The sequence below is a fragment of the Pan troglodytes genome, chromosome 12 (assembly GCF_028858775.2).
Source record: "Pan troglodytes isolate AG18354 chromosome 12, NHGRI_mPanTro3-v2.0_pri, whole genome shotgun sequence".
Classification (NCBI taxonomy): domain Eukaryota; kingdom Metazoa; phylum Chordata; class Mammalia; order Primates; family Hominidae; genus Pan; species Pan troglodytes.
Window position 1 is genome coordinate 10,602,428 of NC_072410.2, and position 21,888 is coordinate 10,624,315.

At 42.7% G+C, this 21,888-nt stretch overlaps 1 protein-coding gene across 1 annotated transcript; it reads right to left on the minus strand.

The window, feature by feature from the left end:
* Positions 1 to 3,850: 3,850 nt before the first annotated feature.
* On the minus strand, positions 3,851 to 21,888 carry SLC20A1 (solute carrier family 20 member 1). Its single transcript, XM_016949254.4, has 11 exons — positions 21,749 to 21,888; positions 20,715 to 21,314; positions 20,413 to 20,553; positions 20,139 to 20,224; positions 15,078 to 15,174; positions 10,653 to 10,772; positions 8,801 to 9,070; positions 8,133 to 8,691; positions 7,323 to 7,508; positions 6,662 to 6,746; positions 3,851 to 4,812 (listed from the first exon to the last, which is right to left on the minus strand). The coding sequence occupies exons 2-11, from the start codon at positions 21,046 to 21,048 to the stop codon at positions 4,651 to 4,653; spliced, it is 2,040 nt and encodes a 679-aa protein (XP_016804743.1). The 5' UTR covers positions 21,049 to 21,314; positions 21,749 to 21,888; the 3' UTR covers positions 3,851 to 4,650.

Sequence of the window (21,888 nt, forward strand, 5' to 3'; positions counted from 1 at the left end):
TGGTGAAACCCTGTCTCTACTAAAAGTACAAAAATTAGCCAGGCATGGTGGTGTGCACCTGTAGTCCCAGCTACCTGGGAGGTTGAGACAGGAGAATCACTGGAACCCGGAGGCAGAGGTTGCAGTGAGCCAAGATCGCACCACTGTACTCCAGCCTGGGTGACAGAATAAGACTCTGTCTCAAAAAAAAAAAATTAAAAATAAAAAAAAAATTAGCCAGGTGTGGTGGTGCTCACCTGCAATCCCAGCTACTCGGGAAGCTGAGGCAGGAGAATCGTTTGAACTGGGAAGGAGAGGTTGCAGTGAGCCCAGATCGCACCACTGCACTCCAGCTTGGGTGACAGAGCAAGCCACTGCCTCAAAAAACAAAAAAAAAATCAAAATTATGTTTGTGCATTGGCTGGATTAATGAAAGTAGTGTTTGATGGTAAAAAGCAAATTTTCATTTTCATTCAAGCCCCCAAAAGAACTGGAGCATAATCCCACAGTAGCACTGAAAGTCTATAGTAGTATCTCTCCCACTGGAAGATACGAAGGCAACACAACCAAAAGCTTTCTCATCTGGAGTGAACTGAGTAACAGATGTACAGTAGCCAATCACCAACAGACTTTGAAGGAAGTGACATGACAGATCACCCATCATGATGTGCCCATTGTTTTCTAAAGGTGATCTGTGGACTGAAGAGCTAACAGTGAAGGCTTTGCTTTATAGTTACTCAGTTAGTACACCACGGTAACTGAAATACGAGCTGTGTTGTCAGGGGACTGGTATTTACCTTAACTGTGGTAACTAAACCGGTGCCTATTGAAGCCACCCTAAGGATGGGCTGTCTAGGCTGAAAACAGTGAGGTTAAAATATGTGGTGACCACTTCCCCCTCTGAGTCCTAGAACGTTCATTAGTTAGGCTTTTAGCCTTCTGAAGCTTTTCTGGGATTCCTCCAAGGAAAGAGCCCAACCAGATCACCCTATGTCAGGGTTCTGCAACCTCAGCACTACTGACATTTCAGCCCAGGTATTTTCTGTTGTGGAGTTGCCCTGTGTACTGTAGGACGCTTACAGCAGCATCTCTGGTCAGTACCATCCCCCAATTGTGACAACCAAAAATGTCTCCAAATATTACTACCATAAATGGGACAAGGGAGAGTCACAAATGGGGACTGGGGACAGCAAAAGTCACCGCTGGTGGAGAACTCTTACCCAAGACAAAGGCCCAGTAGTCCCAGAAGTGTCACCCACACTCAGCCAAAAAATGCGAGAGGGAAATAGTAACACAAGTATATTATTTAGATATAAAGAGACAAATACCATAAGAATTGAAAGTGGTTGCCTCAGGAAAGGGAAATGTTGGCAGACCTGTTTTTGTTAACAAGCCTTGTTGGACCAGCTGGCTCTTCAATTTGCCCATACAACCTTGGTTTTAAAAAAACTTTTAGTTAAGAAAAGGCAATGTCAGCTGAGCCGTGGTGGCTCACGCCTGTAATCCCAGCACTTTGGGAGGCCGAGGTGGGCGGATCACCTGAGGTCAGGAGTTTGAGACCAGCCTGGCCAACGTGGTGAAACTCTGTCTCTACTAAAAATACAAAAATTAGTTGGGCGTGGTGGCAAGCCTGTAATCCCAGCTACTCAGGAGGTTGAGGCAGGAGAATCGCTTGAACCCTGGGAGGCAGAGATTGCAGTGAGCCGACATCGCGCCATTGCACTCCAACTGGGTGACAAGATCGAAACTCTGTCTCAAAAAAAGAAAAGGCAATATCTATGCCGAAAAAAAAAGGGGGGGGCCAGGGTTCTCACCATGTGTCCCTGCCCCATGGCAGACAACTAAAGTAGAAATATAACCTCTCCTCTGGTCCCTTCCCTAGCTCTAGAGGCTCCTCTCCCCAGGTCTACCTGCTCTGCCTACAGAAACACATCCTTGGTGTGTCAGGGGTGTTCAATCTTTTCACTTCCCTGGGCCACACTGGAAAAATTGTCTGTAGCTGGACAAGCTTGGTCTAAGTATTTTCTCAGCTGTTCTGTCCTGAGCCAAGTGAAAGTGCCAGGGAGGGTCCTCTTCTCCATGTAATCACTGGGCTCTGAAAGGATCTGGGCTTACGTGAGGTCATTCAGCATGAAGGGAAGGCAGTGCCAGAACTCTGAGGGTCTCCTCCCAGACCCTCAGTTCAAGGCCTAATGCTCAGTCGCCCTTTACAACAGCCCCCTACCCTCCCTTCCCTCAAGTGACAAGTCATAAAGCTAGTTTCACCCAGCCCCAAAGGCTACAACTAACGGGCACCCTCTGCTAACTGACAATACTGGGCAAATACAGATGTTCTCCACGCCGGTTTCATCATGTACAAAATCAGGATAAGATCTACCACAAAAGTCCACGAGGATTAAATGTATGTAAAAAACTTAGTATAAGGCCTGACGCTAAATGGCAAACATTCATGGAGAAGTCTTCTGCAAGACCATTAAACTGACAACAGGATGCAACGGCATGTACCCAGCCAGTGGCCTAACCTTGCAGGCACAGGTTAGACTAGGCACTGCCTTACCCTGTTAGATTCTTAGTGTTGGTTTCTAGTGAAACGCTCCAAATAAACTCAAAATTCAGAAGTATTGTTCCAAACCCTCAGGACAGGAACTATCCATCTAGTTTGCCAAGAAATGTACTTTTCATTAACTTCTGATCGGGGCAAAAATATAATGGGTCAGAACTGAAGAATCCAATACTGAGAACTTTTAAACAAAACTTAGCTACACACTGCCTCGCACTCATTTTTGCTTTCCTTGTACTGATGTCCTTTGAACACTAGTCTGAACTGCAGAATCCACTTACACGCAGACTTACTTTCACCTCTGCCATCCCTGAGACAGCAAGACCAACTCCTCCTTTCCTCCTCAGTCAACTCAAGATGACAAGGATGAAAACCTTTATGATCCATTTCCACTTAATGAATAGTAAATGTATCTTCCTTATGGTTTTATTTCCTTTTCTCTAGCTTACATTATCGTAGTACAGTATATAATACATACATATAACATGTAAAATATGTGTTCACAACTGTTTATGTTATTGCTAAAGCTTCTGGTCAACCGTAGGCTACTGGTAGTCAAGTTTTTGGAGTCAAGAGTTATACATGGTTTTTTGACTGCATGGGGGTTGGTGCCCAACCTCCACACTGTTCAAGGGTTTACCGTAATACCAAAGCTAAAAACAATCTACGTAAAATAGTAAAATAAAGCTGTCCATTCAACAGTAAATCTTTGGCTGTGAAAACCCATGAGTAGGCCAGACGCAGTGGCTCATGGCTATAATCCCAGCACTTTGGGAGGCCAACACAGGCGGATCACTTGAGGTCAGGAGTTTGAGACCAGCCTGGCCAACATGCTGAAAGCTTGTCTCTACTAAAAATTAGCCAGATGTGGTGGTGGGCGCCTGTAGTCCCAGGTACTCAGGAGGCTGAGGCAGGAGAACTGCTTGAACCCAGGAGGTGGAGGTTGCAGTGAGCCGAGATCACACCACTGCACTCCAGCCTGGTGACACAGCGAGACTCCGTCTCAAAAAAAAAAAAAAAGTATCAAAAGAAAAAATTGGAAAAACAAAACAAAAAAAACACCCGTGTGCTAACATGAAAGTGTACAGGCTGTGCTACTAAAAGGGAAAATGCCAAGTTGCCACAACAGTCCCTGTGGAGTAATGTCATGCATATTCTGGGCACACAAGAAGCATACAGGGAGGGGTTGGGAGCTTTAAGTTGGACAGTAGCTCTCACTTGTTAAGATATTCACATCACCTAAGAATGATATTAGGCTAACTGATCAGGAGCCCAGGTGATTCGAGTATGAAAGAAAACCATGAGAACAAATTTTCTAAAAACTGTAGGCTTTTTTATTCAGTTAAGAGGTAGACAGATGAACATGGAAGGCTGTCCCATTTAACTTGCCCAAAGTTCACATTCCACTTCATTCATCCATCCCACACTGCCAGAAATCTTAAAGAAATAACCAAGATTGACAAAAGGCTTTTTCCTTCTTACTTCTTCTTAGCAATAACAGTCAATAAACTGCTTGCAAAAAAGTTACTAATTTAAATTTTCACTGTGTTCAAAGAACCTCATCCCTCTAAGAAGCTCCCGAATATGCCAATAGATCCTGCCACTACTGACAGGAGGGCAGAGTACCAAGGACTCTACTTATATAAGAGACTACAAGGGAAGTTGTAGTTATATTTTTGTTGTTAAATCCCTGTGCATGTGAGGGCAGAAGCTGGTGAAACCAACAACGCAGAGCATGCTCTGTCAAACAGCTCTGCATGGTTTAAAAAAAAGAAAAAAAAATCACAAGTCATCTGCAGAGACAACATTAAAACATAATGGAATTGAAGCCTGATACAAAAAGTAGAGAAATATGTACAGGAATTCACAGCCCAGAAGGAAAGGGGACCTCAGCAGGAGCCAGTGGAACCCGGGCTATTTTACACAGCTAATTTTGAGACAATTCATATTTAGCACAAAAGCAGTTATAGCACAAGTAACACTTCCCTCCTCTGGCTCCCAAATAAAAAGACTCTTGTCAGTCTTCTGTTAACACTGTAATCATTCTTCAGGGGAGCAGGAATACCTAAGGTGGTCCCAAACATTGACACAAATTTTAATCTCAAACAGCTTCACATTCTGAGGATGACATATCTGAAGATTGCCATGATGGCAGCACTGATAACTCCAGAAATGGGGACTGTGACAAACCAGGCCATAAAAATGTTACGAAAGAGACGCCAGTCAACAGCCTTCTTGGACCGGAGCCAGCCAACAGACACAACAGAGCCCACCTAGAAGAGAAGCAGACCAAGGAAACAGGTTATTGAAGTGCCAGTGGTATTTTGGCAAACAGACACCTGAGACTGTTTGGACAAGGACCCCAGACCCCTGGACAAGACAAAGTCCAAGAAAGCTGGTTTACAATAGGTTAAGATGGGAAAATGAAGGCAATTTGAAAATCCAATCATAATCTATACTAACGGTAGTAAAAGGACACAAGAACTATTTCTTTTCCCCTTCTAAGCTACTACTAAAATTTAATGAATATATACTGCTTTTATTTATTTATTTTTTGAGACGGAGTCTCGCACTGTCGCCCAGGCTGGAGTACAGTGGTGCAATCTCGGCTCACTGCAACCTCCACCTCCTGGCTTCAAGTGATTCTCCTGCCTCAGCCTCCCAAGTAGCTGGGATTACAGGCACCCACCACCACGCCTAGCTGATTTTTTGTATTTTTAGTAGAGATGGGGTTTCACTATGTTGGCCAGGCTGGTCTCAAACTCCTGACCTTGTGATCCACCTGCCTTGGCCTCCCAAAGTGCTGGGATTACAGGCATGAGCCACTGCACCCGGCCTATACACTGCTTTTAATAACAAATTGCGTTGTAAGTCTTCCTAAGATTATTTACAGAGTGGCTGATATTAAACCTAATAAACAATTGTCTGGAGACACATCCGGGTAGCAAACAGATGACTCAGCAGGATCCATGATGGACCAGCTTAAATGCTCTTAAGGAAATCAGTTTCTTCCTTCTCCTATAATTATTAGATTGTCATCAAACAACCTTAAGATTTGTTTTGTTTCTCAGTATTTCAATCCTGAGAGGCCCTGAAATATGCCTTCTGTAAATAAACTGCTTTGCCAACATTTTGGCAAGCCTCACAGACTTGTTAGAACAAGGCCTTCAGCCACCACAAATGGCAGCAGAAACCCACCTGGCCAGAATTAAAGCACCCGCCAGTTTCTAAGCATACACCTACCCTGCTCTGAATGGCTTCCCCAAAGACAAAGAACATAATGCTGTCGGCCGGGCGCGGTGGCTCACGCATGTAATCCTAGCACTTTGGGAGGCCGAGCCAGGTGGATCACCTGAGGTTAGGAGTTCATGACCAGCTTGGCCAACATGGTGAAATCCTGTGTCTACTAAAAATACAAAAACTAGCCAGGCATGGTGGCAGGTGCCTATAATCCCAGCTACTTGGGAGGCTGAGGCACAAGAATCACTTGAGCCCAGGAGGCGGAGGTTGCAATGAGCCAAGATTGTGCCGCTGCACTCCAGCCCAGGTGACACAGCAAGACTCCAACTCATACATAAATAAATAAAACATAATGGTGCCAAGTAGAAATGACTCTTGAGATTAAAAAAAAATTATTATAAAGAGACTACAATGAGGGAGGATTAAGTAACAAAGGAAGAGGTCAGTAACCAGAAATTACAGTAAGCTGTACATAAAACAATGTTTCTATTAGTAAGCTGTATATAAAACAATGTTTCTATTAGTAAGCTGTATATAAAACAATGTTTCTATTAGTAAGCTGTACATAAAACAATGTTTCTATTATTTGGGGAGAATATCTATTTAAACCAGAAATTACAGTAAGCTGTACATAAAACAATGTTTCCATTATTTGGGGAGAATATCTATTTAAACCAGAAATTACAGTAAGCTGTACATAAAACAATGTTTCTATTATTTGGGGAGAATATCTATTTAATTGCTTAAATACGAATAAACACAAGAAATAACTTATGAACTCTTCAAGACTCCAACTGCACAAAACTTTCTAAATCAAAGTATCAGAGAAGTAAAACTAAAAACCCTACATATTTGAAAGACACACATTGGCATTACACTTACTTTACAATGTGTTGTGCTGATGGGAAGGCCAATATTTGATGCAATCACCACAGTGAGGGCAGATGCCAGTTCAATACTGAAGCCACTACAGACACAAAAGGATTCTTGTCAGGAAGTGAGTTTGACTTTTTTGAGAAGCTAACACTACACCTCAAGTTAACACAGTCCTGCTTTGTTCTACTCAGTCACAAAACCTCCACTGACATCTTTATTTGCTATAACCCCTAAGATCTACTTTATTTAAATCAGGCCACAGATGCCCAGTTTCCTTATTCAAAGGTTTCAAGTTTTACGTTTTTCTGGAATCCCACTATTAAATAAAATTTGCACTTTTATTTTGAAGAGTTTGGTAAACATTGAGTCTTAGCTCCCAAGTAAAGACAAATAAAAGCCAAGTATACATAACTATCCGCTCTTAGCATACACAGCTTTCTCAGAAAAGTCATTTTCTTCAGAGACCACCAGAGCTGAATGGGTAAAATGTCTGACCAAAATGTTTAAGGGCCAGACAAGTAAAATCTAAAAAGAACACACTGACAATAAGAACATCATGAACTTATACAAACTTGGTTACTTTAGAGATTTGTGTTAGCACTCGACAGTGTTATATCTCTGAAAAAAATGAGTACTGACATTTGTAGAACCTGCTCCACCTACTTACCTAGAGGGTGTGATCGGTGTCAGATCCTTCCCCATGGTCTGGATAACTCTTCTTCCCCAAACCCACAGACCAACACAGATACCAACACCACCATAGAGTAGAAGCCATATTGGTGTTGCCACTTTTGAAGAAACATCTCCTGTGTCATAAACCAAATATAAAGCAACCAGAGGCCCAATGGCATTGCTGGAAGAAACAAAGAGGGCAGAAGTGACTTTTCAGGCAGAACTAGATCTTGGCAAGACCCAATCTGCTGAATGATCTACCAGGTTGTCTAAAGTACAGCTTTCAAGCTCATCTGGCAAAAGGGCCTTTCTTTCTAAAGACATAAATGGAACCCCTACACACACAACAGAAAAATGAACACAGCTCTGATGGAGGGAATGCCATGCAAATGGTGGCCTCTTTCCTCCTATAGGCAGCTTAAAGCAACTCTCAGGTTCCAATAAACAGTTTACAAACCAAACTACAAAATCATTCTATATGAAAAACTTTTAAGTTTTTCATCTTACATCTTACATCCCACAATTCACTACCAAAGAACTGAATCTCATCTTGATGGACAAAAGCCTTCTCTGTGAAGAGTATCTGTTTATATTTATCATCTATAAAAATAAACATTCTTTGTAATTCCTCTGAAGAATAAAACTGTACTGTCTTATTATGTCAATAGCTGCTATTACCTCATCCTATTTGTATTATTTGGGGTCCTGTAAATGCTAGGAGTACCACTACCACAAGCAGAGGCCTGTGACAAGGATAAATGGTTTAAAAATAGGGTTAGCAACACTAAGATCAATGTCAACTGACCTTACGTCATTGCCACCATGGGCGAATGACCCAAAGCAGGCTGTAAGGATCTGCAGGAACTGGAAGAGGAGAGAGACTTCAGGCTTATCCTGGTCATACCATTCTTCTAGAGAGCCATTACTTCCTTTTCTGTCACCTAGACCCATCTCTGCCTTGACACTCATGTCTATCTCAGATGCTGCGTGAAGGTCAGACACAGCATTGCAATAACTGGTGTAACTGTCCATTCGAATTCGCTTCTTGGAGTCTGCATTAGGCCACGTCAGCTTCTCCATTTCTTCGCCCTTCTGTTCACCTTCTTTGGCACGGAATGAATCCAGAGGCATGCCACATATTGCCATGGTATAGGAAGTATAGCTATTATTGCGCCTTAAGGGTTTGTCACCGGAGTCTCCCATGCAATCTCCCACCTTGGCAAGATGTAATTTATGGAGCAGCTCTTTGTACAGGCCGGAATCCTTATGCACGGTGTGATACTGGTAGTGGCCACTGGAGTTTATTTGGTTGCTGACGGCTTGACTGAACTGGACAAGGTTCCCATTAGGCAACTGCACTGCACCTAGTCAAGATCACCAAGGTGACATTCAATACAAAAAGCATCAAATCCAAAACAATAAGCCTCCTCACCACTGCAGGTAACAAAAGTGAAACCAGGAATTCCAACTCACCATTCACGGTGCTATCTATGCTGGTTTCCTCTTTCAAGTCCACGCTGGGAAGCCTCTCTCTCTCTGGAGCTTCCTCCAAATCTCCAAGTTTGAATGAGACTGTTCTCTCCTCCACCACAGCCTGGAGGGGCACAGTGGCAGGCCCTACCTCAGAAACAGGATTCTTGTTTTCAGTATCACCAACAGACAACTTTGTTTCTTCATGGTCTTCTTTCAAGCTATTCTTTTTTTCCATTAAGGGGCTTTCAGAAGGACTACACTTTATTTCTCCTAGGAAAAAAAAAGGGGGTCTTTTTTGGTTTGGTTGTGGCCATACTACTTTGTTCCACGTCTCCTTTCCTCCACCCCCAAAAAACTCATCTCAAAACAAGAATGTATGTGAACTTCAATTAACATTCAGGAACATTTTTCCTGCCTGCTTTATCATTTGCCAGCAACTCTCACTTGGGAACAACCAGCAATGCAGAACACCCTATGTCAGGGGTCCCAAAGTTTTTCTGTAAATATTTTAGGTTTTACAGGCTTCTGTAGCACATTGTTGTTTTGTTTTTATTTTTACAACCCTTTACAGATATAGGAACCCTTCTTAGCTCCCTGCTGACTCATTCTGTAGGGGAAAGTAGCTCAACCATGGGGCTGATAAGCTGAAACTAAAAATCTGAACTGTACCCAATTCTATTCTTTTCAAAAGAGGATTCTCTCAAATTTCAGTCCAACAATTCAAGCAAAGTGGCACAGCTCAATGCAGGGAACTAAAGACGACAACTTTAATTTCCACCTCTATAAAACAAAGAGATGTGCATCATGGCTGTAAATCCCACAGGCAGACCAGAGTATCTTCTGCCTCTCTCATGCCAGTGCTCAGTATGCTGACCTATCCATCCAGGCACCTCAGTCAAACTAGACTGACTAACATAAAGCAAGACTTGTCTCAACTCCTCCCAGAGAGGGAAAATGAGGCCAGAGAGTCCTGAAAGCCTGGTTCCCACCGTGCACTCGGCACAGCCAGACTAGCACAGAACCTCTCGGAGGCTCTTCGGTTCAGCTGCGGTGACGCAGCATTCTTCCTGACACCACTGCAGTCTGTGCATCCCTCAGCTTCGAAACGATAAACTTCAAATTGCTAACCCAGCCTTCACATCGATGAAAAGGGCAGAAAATGATTATTTTAAGGAAAAAAAAAGTCCAATACTAACCAAAATTTACTCAGTATTTAATTACATGAGTGTGTGGTAATGGCCTAAATGATTCCTTGACACTTGAAAATGTTTACTTCTAGAATCTGTGCTACGATTCTAGCAGACACACAATGTGTGTTTGTATATGTATTTGCATTGTATACTGCAATACAATGTCTACATGTATTCTAGCCTATATACAACATGTACACATTAGACTTAGCTTTGCTTGTCTGAATCTGAAGTTATACACAGAAGTAGTTGGGGTAAATATTTCCTCTACGAAAATATCTTGTATCTACCCCTTATTTTTCATTAAGGTATCCTTGTACTTCTCAGTAAATGTAGGCTATGATTTCTCTATTTATCTATCATGTCACTGGCAACTGATCAAGGAACATAAAAAAATTCAATGCCCCAGATTGTCTCTACAGCATAGGTTGAATACTCTTTATCACTAGGTCTTAGGTCATGTAAGTCCATTTTTAAGAACAGGTCTTAGGTCATGTAAGTCCATTTCTAAAAACAGTTTGGACAACAAACCCATATCCTCAAATTTCCCTTTAAAATCTCTTATTTTGCCAATCTCTTCTAATAGATTTTTACAGGCGGCCAAATAAAAAATAAACACAACATTAGTAGTTAAACTTTTCTGCTGTTTAGTTATTACTTACGTTCAATTTTTCTCTTCATCCTGGGACATACAAAGAACCAGACGATAAGGGCACAGAAAACTGCACATCCCACCGAGATGAGGATGGTACCCCACAGAGGAAGTTTGTCAAAGCCCAGCACTAGGAGATAAAATGGTGCATCTTGAAAACCCCAGGGCAACAGCCCCCTGCAATATTGTGTAAACCCTCCTCTGGGGACTGAGGGGTTCCCCATACCAGCCCATCACCCCTGACAGCTGCTGCCAGATTTAAGTGCACAGGATTACTGTGCTAGTGCCTATACAAATTTGGGAGAAAAACTCAATGACCATCTGAAAACCCACACCAGCCTAGCCCACTTGAACACCTGCGGGACTCAAGTTCCTATGCTTCTCAACATACTAGCCTTTTCCTTTCTTCACCTTGGAAGATAATAAAGATCACTACACGCTAAGGACCTATGACTAGCTATGAAAAAGACAGCAAGTGTTCCACTCCACTAGCTCATGATCGTAACTGCCACATATTCCATTACCACCTACAAACTTATTTTAATGTTAACAGAATGATGTCTCAGTAGTCACATTTGTCATGCTGACAGAATTCTGTATAAAAGTGATTACATTCACTATACTGGCCTTTAGTAAAATGCTTTAATGAGATTATCTCCTTGAAAGCAGTATCAAAGCAAGATACAGAAAACAAGGATATTATCTATCAAAAGTTGATAATTTAAGAATAGTTGTAAAAGCTTTGTCTTTCAGCCAGGCACGGTGGCTCATGCCTGTAATCCCAGCACTTTGGGAGGCCGTGGCAGGCAGATCACTTGAGGTCAGGAGTTCGAGACCAGCCTGCCCAACATGGCAAAACCCCATCTCTATTAAAAATACAAAAAAAATTAGCCGGGCATGGTGGTGGGCGCCTGTAGTCCCAGCTACTCGGGAGGCTGAGATGGGAGAATCACTTGAACCTGGCAGGGCGGAGGTTGCAGTGAGCTGAGATTGCGCCACTGCATTCCAGCCTGGGTGACAAAGTCAGACTTTGTCTCAAAAAAAAAAAAAAAAAAAAAAAGTTTTGTCTTTCACACACACACAGTTTAGTGGTAATTTCACTTACAAGTCTTATCTTAAAAAAAGACTTGCCTAGCAACACTGTTCACATGGTTTAAGGATGAGTAATATTAGTCATTATCTGACTGTCATATGCATGCCAGTAGGCTCCAACCCATTAGCCTGTACTAAAGACAGAAGTAAAGCACTGGCCAGGCACAGTGGCTCACACCTGTAATCCCAGCACTTTGGGAGGCTGAGACAGGTGGAGCACCTGAGGTCAGGAGTTCAAGACCAGCCTGGCCAACATGGTGAAACCCCGTCTCCACTGAAAATAAAAAAAATCAGCTGGATGTGGTGGTGGGCTTCTATAATCCCAGCTACTTGGGAGGCTGAGGCAGGAGAATCACTTGAACCCAGGAGGTCGAGGTTGCAGTGAGCCAAGATCGCGCCACTGCACTCCAGCCAGCCTGGGTGACAAGAGCGAAACTCCGTCACAAAAACAAACAAAAAGAAGTAAAGCACTATACAATCCTATTTAAATCTAACAGATGTTATAATGATCTCTAGCTACTCAGGAGACTGAAGTGTGAGAACACCCTGAGCCCAGGAATACAAGGCCAGCCTGGGCAACACAGCAAGACCCCATCCCTGAAAAACAAAAAAGGTAAAAAAAAAAAAAACCATAAAAGATATTATAATGATCTGTAGTTGATATCTAGGAATAGCTTAGTTACTTCTGCTTGTTTTGCTTTATTTTGCTTGTTATGTATGAAATCACAGATGCTCCTCAACTTACAATGAGGTTTTATGTACCTATAAACCCATCAAAAAGTCAAATAACTGAAGGTTGAACCATGAAGTCAGGGACTGTTTGTACTTATAAACTGGAAATTCTATCATACCCCAAAATGATTAATCTTTAAAAATCAGACACAAGGCCAGACGCGGCAGCTCACGCCTGTAATCCCAGCACTTTGGGAGGCTGAGGTCGGTGGATCACCTGAGGTTGGGAGTTCAAGACCAGACTGACCAACACGGTGAAACCACGTATCTACTAAAAATACAAAAATTAGCTGGGCGTGGTGATGCACATGTGTAATCCCAGCTACTCAGGAGGCTGAAGCAGGAGAATCGCTCGAACCCGGGAGGTAGTGGTTGCAGTCACCCAAGTTTGCACCACTGCACTCCAACCTGAGTGACAGGGCGAGACTGTCTCAAAAAAAAAAAAAAAAAAAAATTAGAAACAAATTGAGGTCCCTTCAACTTTTTTTGTTTTTGAACTTTTTTTTTTTTTTTTTGAGACAGCATCGCACTCTGTCGCCCAGGCTGGAGTACAGTGGCACGATCTTGGCTCACTGCAACCTCCGCCTACCAGGCTCAAGTGATTCTCCTGCCTCAGCCTCCGAAGTAGCTGGGATTACAGGCGCCTGCCACTGCACCTGGTTAGTTTTTGTAGTTTTTAGTAGAGATGAGGTTTCACCATCTTGGCCAGGCTGGTCTTGAACTCCTGACCTCATGATCCACCCACCTCGGCCTCCCAAAATGCTGGGATTACAAGCATGAGCCACCGCGCCCGGCCCCAAACTACAATTCTACGGTGACTATGTATCTTTTCATTTTAAATTCTGCTTTCAATTTTGATCATGTGGTCACACAAACTAAAATATACATGAAATTACTGTCTATCACAATTTAAGTTGGTCTACATTCCAAGTCAAAAAGGAAAGAGACTGGTTTTTCTTACAAATGATCCATAAAGGACACAACGAAAATATCTAAGTTTCTGTTTTAAAAATGATTCTAATTTCACTCAACTCTGAGCTTTGCTTCTACCACATAAAGAATGAGTGCTAAGAGCATCATGGGAGACTTTTTAGTTTATCACAAAGAACTCAGTTTACAATGGAAATCTGGCATACAAACTTCTCTTCACCGGCACATAGGAGTTCAGTATAGTCTAAGTAAGAACAATATTTTCTTAAAGTTGTCTGTTTCGTTCCTGATTATTCCAAGAATTAATGAGCAAGATTAAAAATACTTAGCTCCATCTAACAAAATACACATATAATCCCTCAATCTAAAATAAGGTAAAAAATTAAAATATTGGCGAGGTGCGGTGATCATGTCTGTAATCCCAGCACTTTGGGAGGCTGAGGCAGGCGGACCACCTGAGGTCAGGAGTTGGAGACCAGCCTGACCAACATGGAGAAACCCCGTCTCTACTAAAAATACAAAATCAGCCGGGCTTGGTGGTGCATGCCTGTAATCCCAGTTACTTGGGAGGCTGAAGCAGGAGAATTGCTTGAACCCGGGAGGTAGAGGTTGTGGTGAGCCAAGATCATGCCATTACACTCCAGCCTGGGCAACAAGAGCAAAACTGTCTCAAAAAAATAAATAAAAAATAAAAGTATTTAGCTAACTCTACTTTGGGTCAGCAACTTACTACTTCAGTGAGGTTTAAGAGCAAGTCACAACCCATTACTCAAAACTGAAATCATTTCAGTGGGCCACAACAAATGTTAAGAAAAAAAAAAAAGAGAGAATTTGAAAATATGGGTGCATAGCACATAGTAAGCATTAAGTGGCTTCATGACACTATTCCAGTTTTCTCTCTACATACATACATGTGTGTCCTGTATTTCATCCAGTGGGTCACAGTATAAAGAATAAAAGTCACTGCCTATGTAGTCACAGACCATCAGGCCAAATGAGTCTAGATACCAAAACTGTACTGTCCTGCCAGTTACAAGTTACCAATCTTTTGTTGTTGCTAAATTAAACTTGTAGCGCCATAATTTAATCCATGCCTTGCCTTAGTCCCAAACATGAAAGTCATCAACATTTCAACCTTTATATTCTCACAAATTATTTTTCCTCTTAGCTGCATGAATTTCTTCTTCCAAGTGCACTTAGAGCAGGTGGTAAACATCCCAACTCTTCTCATTCAAGCAGATTCATGGAAGTTTAGTACTTAGAAACAATAGTATCTCCATTTGGGAGAGAAAAATGAGAATATCCAGTAAACCAGTCCTAAATGACCGATTACTGAAGATCAGATATAACTAATGACTTCAGTAGTTGAGGTCAGTATTAATTCCAGCATTTTTAGCATAGACAGGAGAAAGGGAAGGAGATGATCATATTATCAGTGGATCCTGTGAAGACTAAAGAGGAAAGGTCTGTAGTGATTTAGAATCTGAGCAGGTCTCTTTGGTTGAAAAACTATCTAGGTTAACTCAGCGTACACTAGCCTGCAGCCTTCTGAAATGGGCGCAGGCCAGCCACCTTCTAGGAGATTTCAGCCCTGTAAAGCAAAAAGGGGTAAATTGGGCATTTAATGCAAGTTTTGTAAACAACTTTAAATTCACATTTAAATATTCTGATAGGTACTTACACGGTGCTCCAGTATACATGATGGAAAAGAGGTTTATTCCAACTGTGCAGGCATAGAAAACTGGCAAAGCTCGCAAACCATTAGGAACTGGATCTGCCTGTAAAACATCATTAAGATTAATATCTTAAAAGGTATAAAGGTTAACCCATTTCCACAGAATCTTTTAACAGGGAAGGTTTGGGAATTATAGTGCCAATAACTCTCTCCAGAGTAGTTTCCAAGGACAACAGAGTTTTTCCTGCATTTGCACCTGGAATTCTTCCTACGAAGGCTAATTCCAACTTCTACCTGTTTTTTTTTTCTTTTTTCTTTTAATAACAAGACTAACTGTACCAGTGACTGATAACATCCTGAATAAAGATTGCAATACCCACATTCTAAGGTACCCAAAAGCCCTAATATAAACTTCAGCACACACCTGAGGATAGGCTATACTCTACGTTTGTAAGAGATGTCAAGAAATAGACTATGTTAGGATGTTGCTTACCTGACTTCATATCTTCAAAGACTAAAAATACAACATGCAGACTATGCGTACGGCAACCATCTTATCTAAACATCTGACAAAGATGCCACAATTAATGCTTTACCGAAGTTCAATGATAATAACTGTGCACAAGGTCATCCACTCACTCAAAAGACTGTGTGCCAAGTACTATTCTGGGCACTGAAATATAGGAGGGAATAAGACCAAGTTCCTGTTCTAATAGAACTGACACTCACCTTCTAGTATGGAATAATGTAAAGTACTGACAAATGCTGTGAAGAGAAATAAAGAAGGGTAAGAGGAGAGTGATGGAAGGGGGGGCACCATTTGGGTGGGGAGGGTCAAGGAATAAGCATGACATAAATGTAGTAAGCTAGCAAGCTGTGTACATTAACTATGGGTACAGAAGGGGCAAACCACCTGATTATTTGGGTGCTGAATGTTCCAGACAGAGATATCAGCAAGCGCAAAGGCCCTAAGGCAAAAACTTGAAATGTTTAAGGAACAGTAAGGCCAGTGACTAAAAATAAGAATTCTACCATACGTAGTATGTATTAATTCTATAGGAGAACACCCAAGTCAAACACCGAAAGAATGGGAGGAGGCTGGGCGCGGTGGCTCACACCTGTAATCCCAGCACTTTGGGAGGCCGAGGCAGGAGAATCATGAGGTCAGGAGATCGAGACCATCCTGGGTAATACGGTGAAACCCTGTCTCTACTAAAAATACCAAAAAAATTAGCCCGATGTGGTGGCAAGCATCTGTAGTCCCAGCTACTCTGGAGGCTGACTCAGGAGAATCACTTGAACCTGGGAGACAGAGGTTGCAGTCAGCGGAGATTGGGCCACCTCACTCCAGCCTGGGCAACAGAGTAAGACTCCATCTCAGGAAAAAAAAAAATTGGGAGCAAAGATCTGAATACATATATGGGAAGGCTAAAAACTTTATAAAGACCTTAGCCTAAAAGGTTTAATGCTATCTTGATCACAATTCCAGTGGAAAATCTTGGGGAGGAAAAACAGAGAGTAAAACCCTACAGCTTCTAACAATAATCAATACACTGGAAAGTTAGTAGCTTAAGACCAGTGAAACAAGGGAAAGCTCAGCCCCATGTGTAAAGTAAAGGTACCGTTTCAAATTAGCAGAGATGGGCACTCATTGAAAACCACTCTAAAATTTAACTCTTATCTATAGTTTAATAGAGAATGTTAACAGATAGTGAAATAGCCAAAACAAAAACAATAGCATACAGGAATCAAGAACTGTTAAGCATCCTTGAATAACTAACTCAACGGTGGTCAAACTCTGAGGGCAGTCAACATGATTAGGAAACTAAGGTGTGTATTTTTATTCTAAAGACTAGTCTTAAGAAAATGCAGGTCAGGTGTGGTGGTGGCTCATGTCTGTCTGTAATCCTAGCACTTTGGGAGGATGAGACAGGGGATGGCTTGAGCCCAGAAGTTCAAGACCAACTTAAGCAACAGAGCAAGACCCCACCTCTATAAAATATAAAAAGTTAGCCAGATGTGGTGGCACACACCCATAGTCCCAGCTACTCTGGAGGCTGAGGCAGGAGGATCACTTGAGCCTGGGAGGTCAAGGCTGCAGTGAGCTACATATTAAGTCACCGTACTCCAGCCTGGGTGACAGGCGAGACTTCGCTTAAGAAAAAAAAAAAAAAGGCCAGGTGCAGTGGCTCAAGCCTGTAATCCCAGCACTTTGGGAGGCCAAGACGGACAGAGCACCTGAGGTCAGGAGTTCAAGACCAGCTTGACCAACGTGGTGAAACCCCGTCTCTACCAAAAATACAAAAATACTAGCCGGGTGTGGTGGCGGGCGCCTGTAATCCCAGCTACTCAGGAGGCTGAGGCAGGAGAATTGCTTGAGCCCGAGAGGCGGAGGTTGCAGTAAGCCCAGATCGTGCCACTGCATTCCAGCCTGGGCAACAGAGTGAGACTCCGTCTCAAAAAAAAAAAAGGCTCCAAAAAACCCAACCCAAGACTCCCACCCCCAAAAATTTCCTGGGTTTTAAAGACATTATGTGGGGACTTCTCAAGAGATTTTCAAAGATATTTCGTAATATGGTTATCCATAAATCAAATTGTAATTGACTAGTCTGAAGTAGCAGCCTGTGTATTTATTATCCTGTATAGCATAGCCCAATTAAGTATTCCCTGAGGTAAACAAATCTGAGGTATTCTCTACGCAAAGTTGTTGGGGATGGGGTAGGGTATGAATGACACTACTATACCAATAGTTTATTGTGAAATACAGGTTCATGGTTAAAAAAATATCAAAAGTTCCAGAGAGTCTAGGAAAAAGGTAAAACAAAAAAGGTCTCATCATTGTAGAGATCCACCTAACACACAAGTAAAACTTCACCTGGAAATAATGTGAATGCCTCATCGTCTAGTCATGTGGGACAGGAAAGGTCTTCACAAAACCCCCCCATCTTCACCAGAATAGTTCACTTTTACATACTGGATATTCTGGTTTTGCCTAAAGAAAAGGGAAGACATCCTAGATATATTTCTAACTAATGAGCATGCCAAAAGCCCTATTTTCTTTGACTAGAATTTAAAAATACTCAACAGGAGCACTGAAGCATATTCCTTCTATGCGATGCCAGTCCTAAATAGAAGTACCTCACCTCCATTCTGTCTGTTCCCACCAATCCCCAACATGCTTGGAACAAACATTCAGAGAATAGAAAATGTTTAAAAGCAATTTTTTGAAATTTAAAAAAAAGGTCATTTTAATCTTAATTTTCAAGATAGACATTTAAGAGTTGGAATATATCTTAATGGTCAAATATTCAGATTTTAGCAGTTAAGATACCAAAAGCTTACCAGTCTAAGGATATTTTCTTGAAATTTAACTCCTAAAAGGAAGCAGGAATATTCATACTCAACTGAAAACTCCTGTTACTGAGGGATTGGCCTGCAAGAGTGTGTGTGCGCGTGCACAGAGTGGGGGAAGATCCTCAAAGTCAATATTGTTTTAAACACTATGCCAATCATTCTTCATCATTTGATCATGCCCGTTCCCATACCCATATAAGAAATATGCAATTAAGAAATCAGTTACCGTATCTAACTTCAGCTCTCAATAACACCGTGGGGGTATGCATTCCTCAAATGAGAGGTTCTGGGCACCTGAGAATCCCTCTTTGCACCTCAGAGCACCACCATTCCCCCTCCGGGGAATAAGTGTTTTGTGGAGGTGAAACACACAAACCCTCTCCAAAAACAAAATGATCTGCTACTCAATAATCAACACAGGGCCAGCATAAACCTTTCCCAAGCAGGAATTCACAACAGGAGATCCTACTAATGCTTCTGACTCTCTGCTAGGTAGCAAGATATACAGTTCTAATGAAAACACTAAACAAAACAAAAAAATCTGGTCCATGACTACTGGTGAGCCTCTAATTTAAGCATCCCAGTATCATACACTACAGTTGTAGGGAGTGGGAAAGTAGATGCTTATCGTACCTGTCTGCTGAATAAAACAGTACCAAACTTAAGAGTCCATAAATATCAATGAACTGTTTACTCTCATATTATACCAGGCTAAAGATATTTCAAGTTTTCAAAGTGTTAAACTGCTATATTCTGCCAGATTCTGGCTATGGAAAACAGTGATTAGTGAATCACTTTACTAGTCATAGAATTTCTACAGAGAAGAGACAAATCTTTCCCTAGAGAAGCTTACAACTAGACCAGACAAGTGGGTCTGAATACATTCTTACCTGCTGGGATTTATGCTATCTCACTCAGATTTCTACAGTTTAGGAACACTTTTAAGAACTTACAATGGATTGTTAAGAGCCATTCACCTTAGAAAAAGGACAACTTTGTTTCCTGAGAAAAATGCATTTATCCTCACTGTAACTCAGTCCTATGCCAACACAATCCCTTGTCAACATTTATTTTGCAGCCAGCATGACTTCTTGATAAAAGAAATGCAAACTGGGTCACTTAAAAGGGATTTTCAAATGGACAGGAAATTAAATGGCTGCCTGAAGTTTTTTTTGGGGGGGGGCCAAAAACTACCTTTAACTGGTTCTTTTCAACTACTCTGAGAAATTGGAGTCAAGTCACTATGGGAGGCAGAGTCCTCATCTAGAAGCTTATAAACTGGTTATGATAATCAGCACGGCAGAGACCCATTTAACTGGCAGCTTAGTTAAAAAAGCCACAGGGGACACACTGTCTTGAACTCCAAGCTTACGTATTATATTAGCCTGAATATAACAGTGGTTTAAACAAATAATGTGTATACAGCTACACAAAACCACGCAAAATAAATTTCCTTATTTTTTTGCTCCCAGTTTCTCCTACTTCTTGGCACATCATAGTATTCAATTATTCCTTCCTGACTGCCCTCTTGAGTCTTAAAAACTCGCTTTCAGAGAACTCCACAACATACAAGAAACGCACAGAACAAAGAGCTTTTTAAAATTTTCCAAGGCCGCATACCTATACACCAATCACATCTGCAAAAGTACCACTGGGTTTGAAATGGATTGGGTGTGCTCCATGAAAGGTCTTCATACGGGCGAGAAAGGTTACCTTATGGAGGATGAATGCACGAACCAGGAAGAATAAAATTCCAGACATAATTCCAGAAAGCAGTGGGGACACGAACCAAGACATCACTGGAATAGAACACATTAAGAAAAAATATCAAACAATGAAAATCAGAAACCAAAAACCACTTTAAATGTTTAAGACTTCAAAATTCTTTGGTCTGTCCCTCGACGTTAGAACACATCCTCCCATACCTAACGCCATGGTAACATATGACGAAAACGAAAATTAAGAAGCCATTTGGAATTAAACATACCAATTTTTATCAGTTCAGACCACTTGACACCCTCCTGCCCCTTTGCCACGAGGGAGAAACCAATAGTTGCACCAACAATACAATGGGTTCCAGAAATAGGGAGCTTCAAAAACGAAGCCACGAGTTGCCACACAGCAGAACCTGAAACATAGTAAAGTTTTATTAAGTAAATAGCAAAATTCCATTATGTAAGTGGCACATTCAGAAAGATTAATCGGAAAGGTTATGCACAAAAATGGAACCACCCATGATACAAATTTGCTCACCCACCACGAAGAGGACAAAACATAAAAAGAACTTACCAAACATAGCACTGACTGAGCCGGCCATCAGCAGCCCTTGAGTCGAGTTGTACATCTCCACGTCAATCAAGCCCTTCCGGATGGTTTCGCTCACTTTGGCCCCCAGTAAGACAGAGCCCACTGTTTCAAAGATGCTAGCTAGGATGCAGGCTTGCTTCAGGGTCACTACACCTGAGCCCACAGCTGTACCAAAAGAATTTGCTACATCATTGGCTCCCACGGAGAATGCCAAGACAAATGCAATAATGAAGCCCAGGATGAGCATCCATAGGTAGTCCACCAAAGGACCAGCAGCGGCGGTAGCAGCTGTAGTACTGGTAATCAGCGTTGCCATTCTCTAGAGTAGTGGTTGTTTAGTAAGAGAACTACTGAGCGCCTTTCAAGATGTGTAAACAGAATATGAGGTATCAAAAATGCTATAATAAATAATATATATTATATAAAATTAAATACTGTAAACTACGGCACAGAAACCGAGCTGGGGAGTTACTGCTATACGCTGCGTATGGGCATCTGTTGTCTGGGGTTTCTTTGGCTCAGGAGGGCTAAAAGCACGGAGCAGAATTCCATGGCGGAGAAGAGAAAGGACGCAAGTTCATCCTGCGGGGGAGGGGGGAAATAACAATAGCTGCGTGCCCCTGGGGGGGCCAGTGGGGCACCCCGCTCTACCCACGCGCCCGGGGTCCCGCAATAGCCTCTGCCGGCTACTCCAGACCCCCATCCCCAGGAGGACGCGCGAGACGGCGAGGCACGTGGCTCCGGGTCCTCCGCGGCCCGCGCGCGCCCAGCCCAGCCCCTGCGCCGCCAGCCCGCGCGCGCCCTCCGCGCAAAAATCGGAAAAGGGCCGTTCCCGCGCGCGCCGCCCGGGGACCGCCAAAAAGGCCCGCGGACGGGCAGACGGGCGGAGTGGAGGCGGCCAGCGGCGAAGAGAGAAGCCAGCCGCGCCGCCCACGCCGGCCGCCTCCAGCGCCACGGCGTCCGCGCCCGGCCCCGGGGAGAAGAAAGAGCCTTTACGAGGCGGCGCCACTACTCACCAGGGAAAAGGGAGGGCGGAGCGGGAGACGAGGAGATCGAGGCGGCAGCGGCTGGAGCCACGGGCACACGCGCCTGCGGTCGGCGAGCACACGGCCCGGGTCGGCGGCACCGGGGACAGCTCAGCGGGACTCACGACCTT

Excerpts from the sequence above, each read along its gene's own strand:
- SLC20A1 (XM_016949254.4), bottom strand. The coding sequence starts at position 21,048 with ATGGCAACGCTGATTACCAGTACTACAGCTGCTACCGCCGCTGCTGGT. Across the intron at positions 20,554-20,714 it reads CTCAGTCAGTGCTATGTTTG|GTTCTGCTGTGTGGCAACTC; the intron begins GTAAGTTCTTTT and ends ACTATGTTTCAG. Across the intron at positions 4,813-6,661 it reads TCAGCACAACACATTGTAAA|GTGGGCTCTGTTGTGTCTGT; the intron begins GTAAGTGTAATG and ends CTTCTCTTCTAG.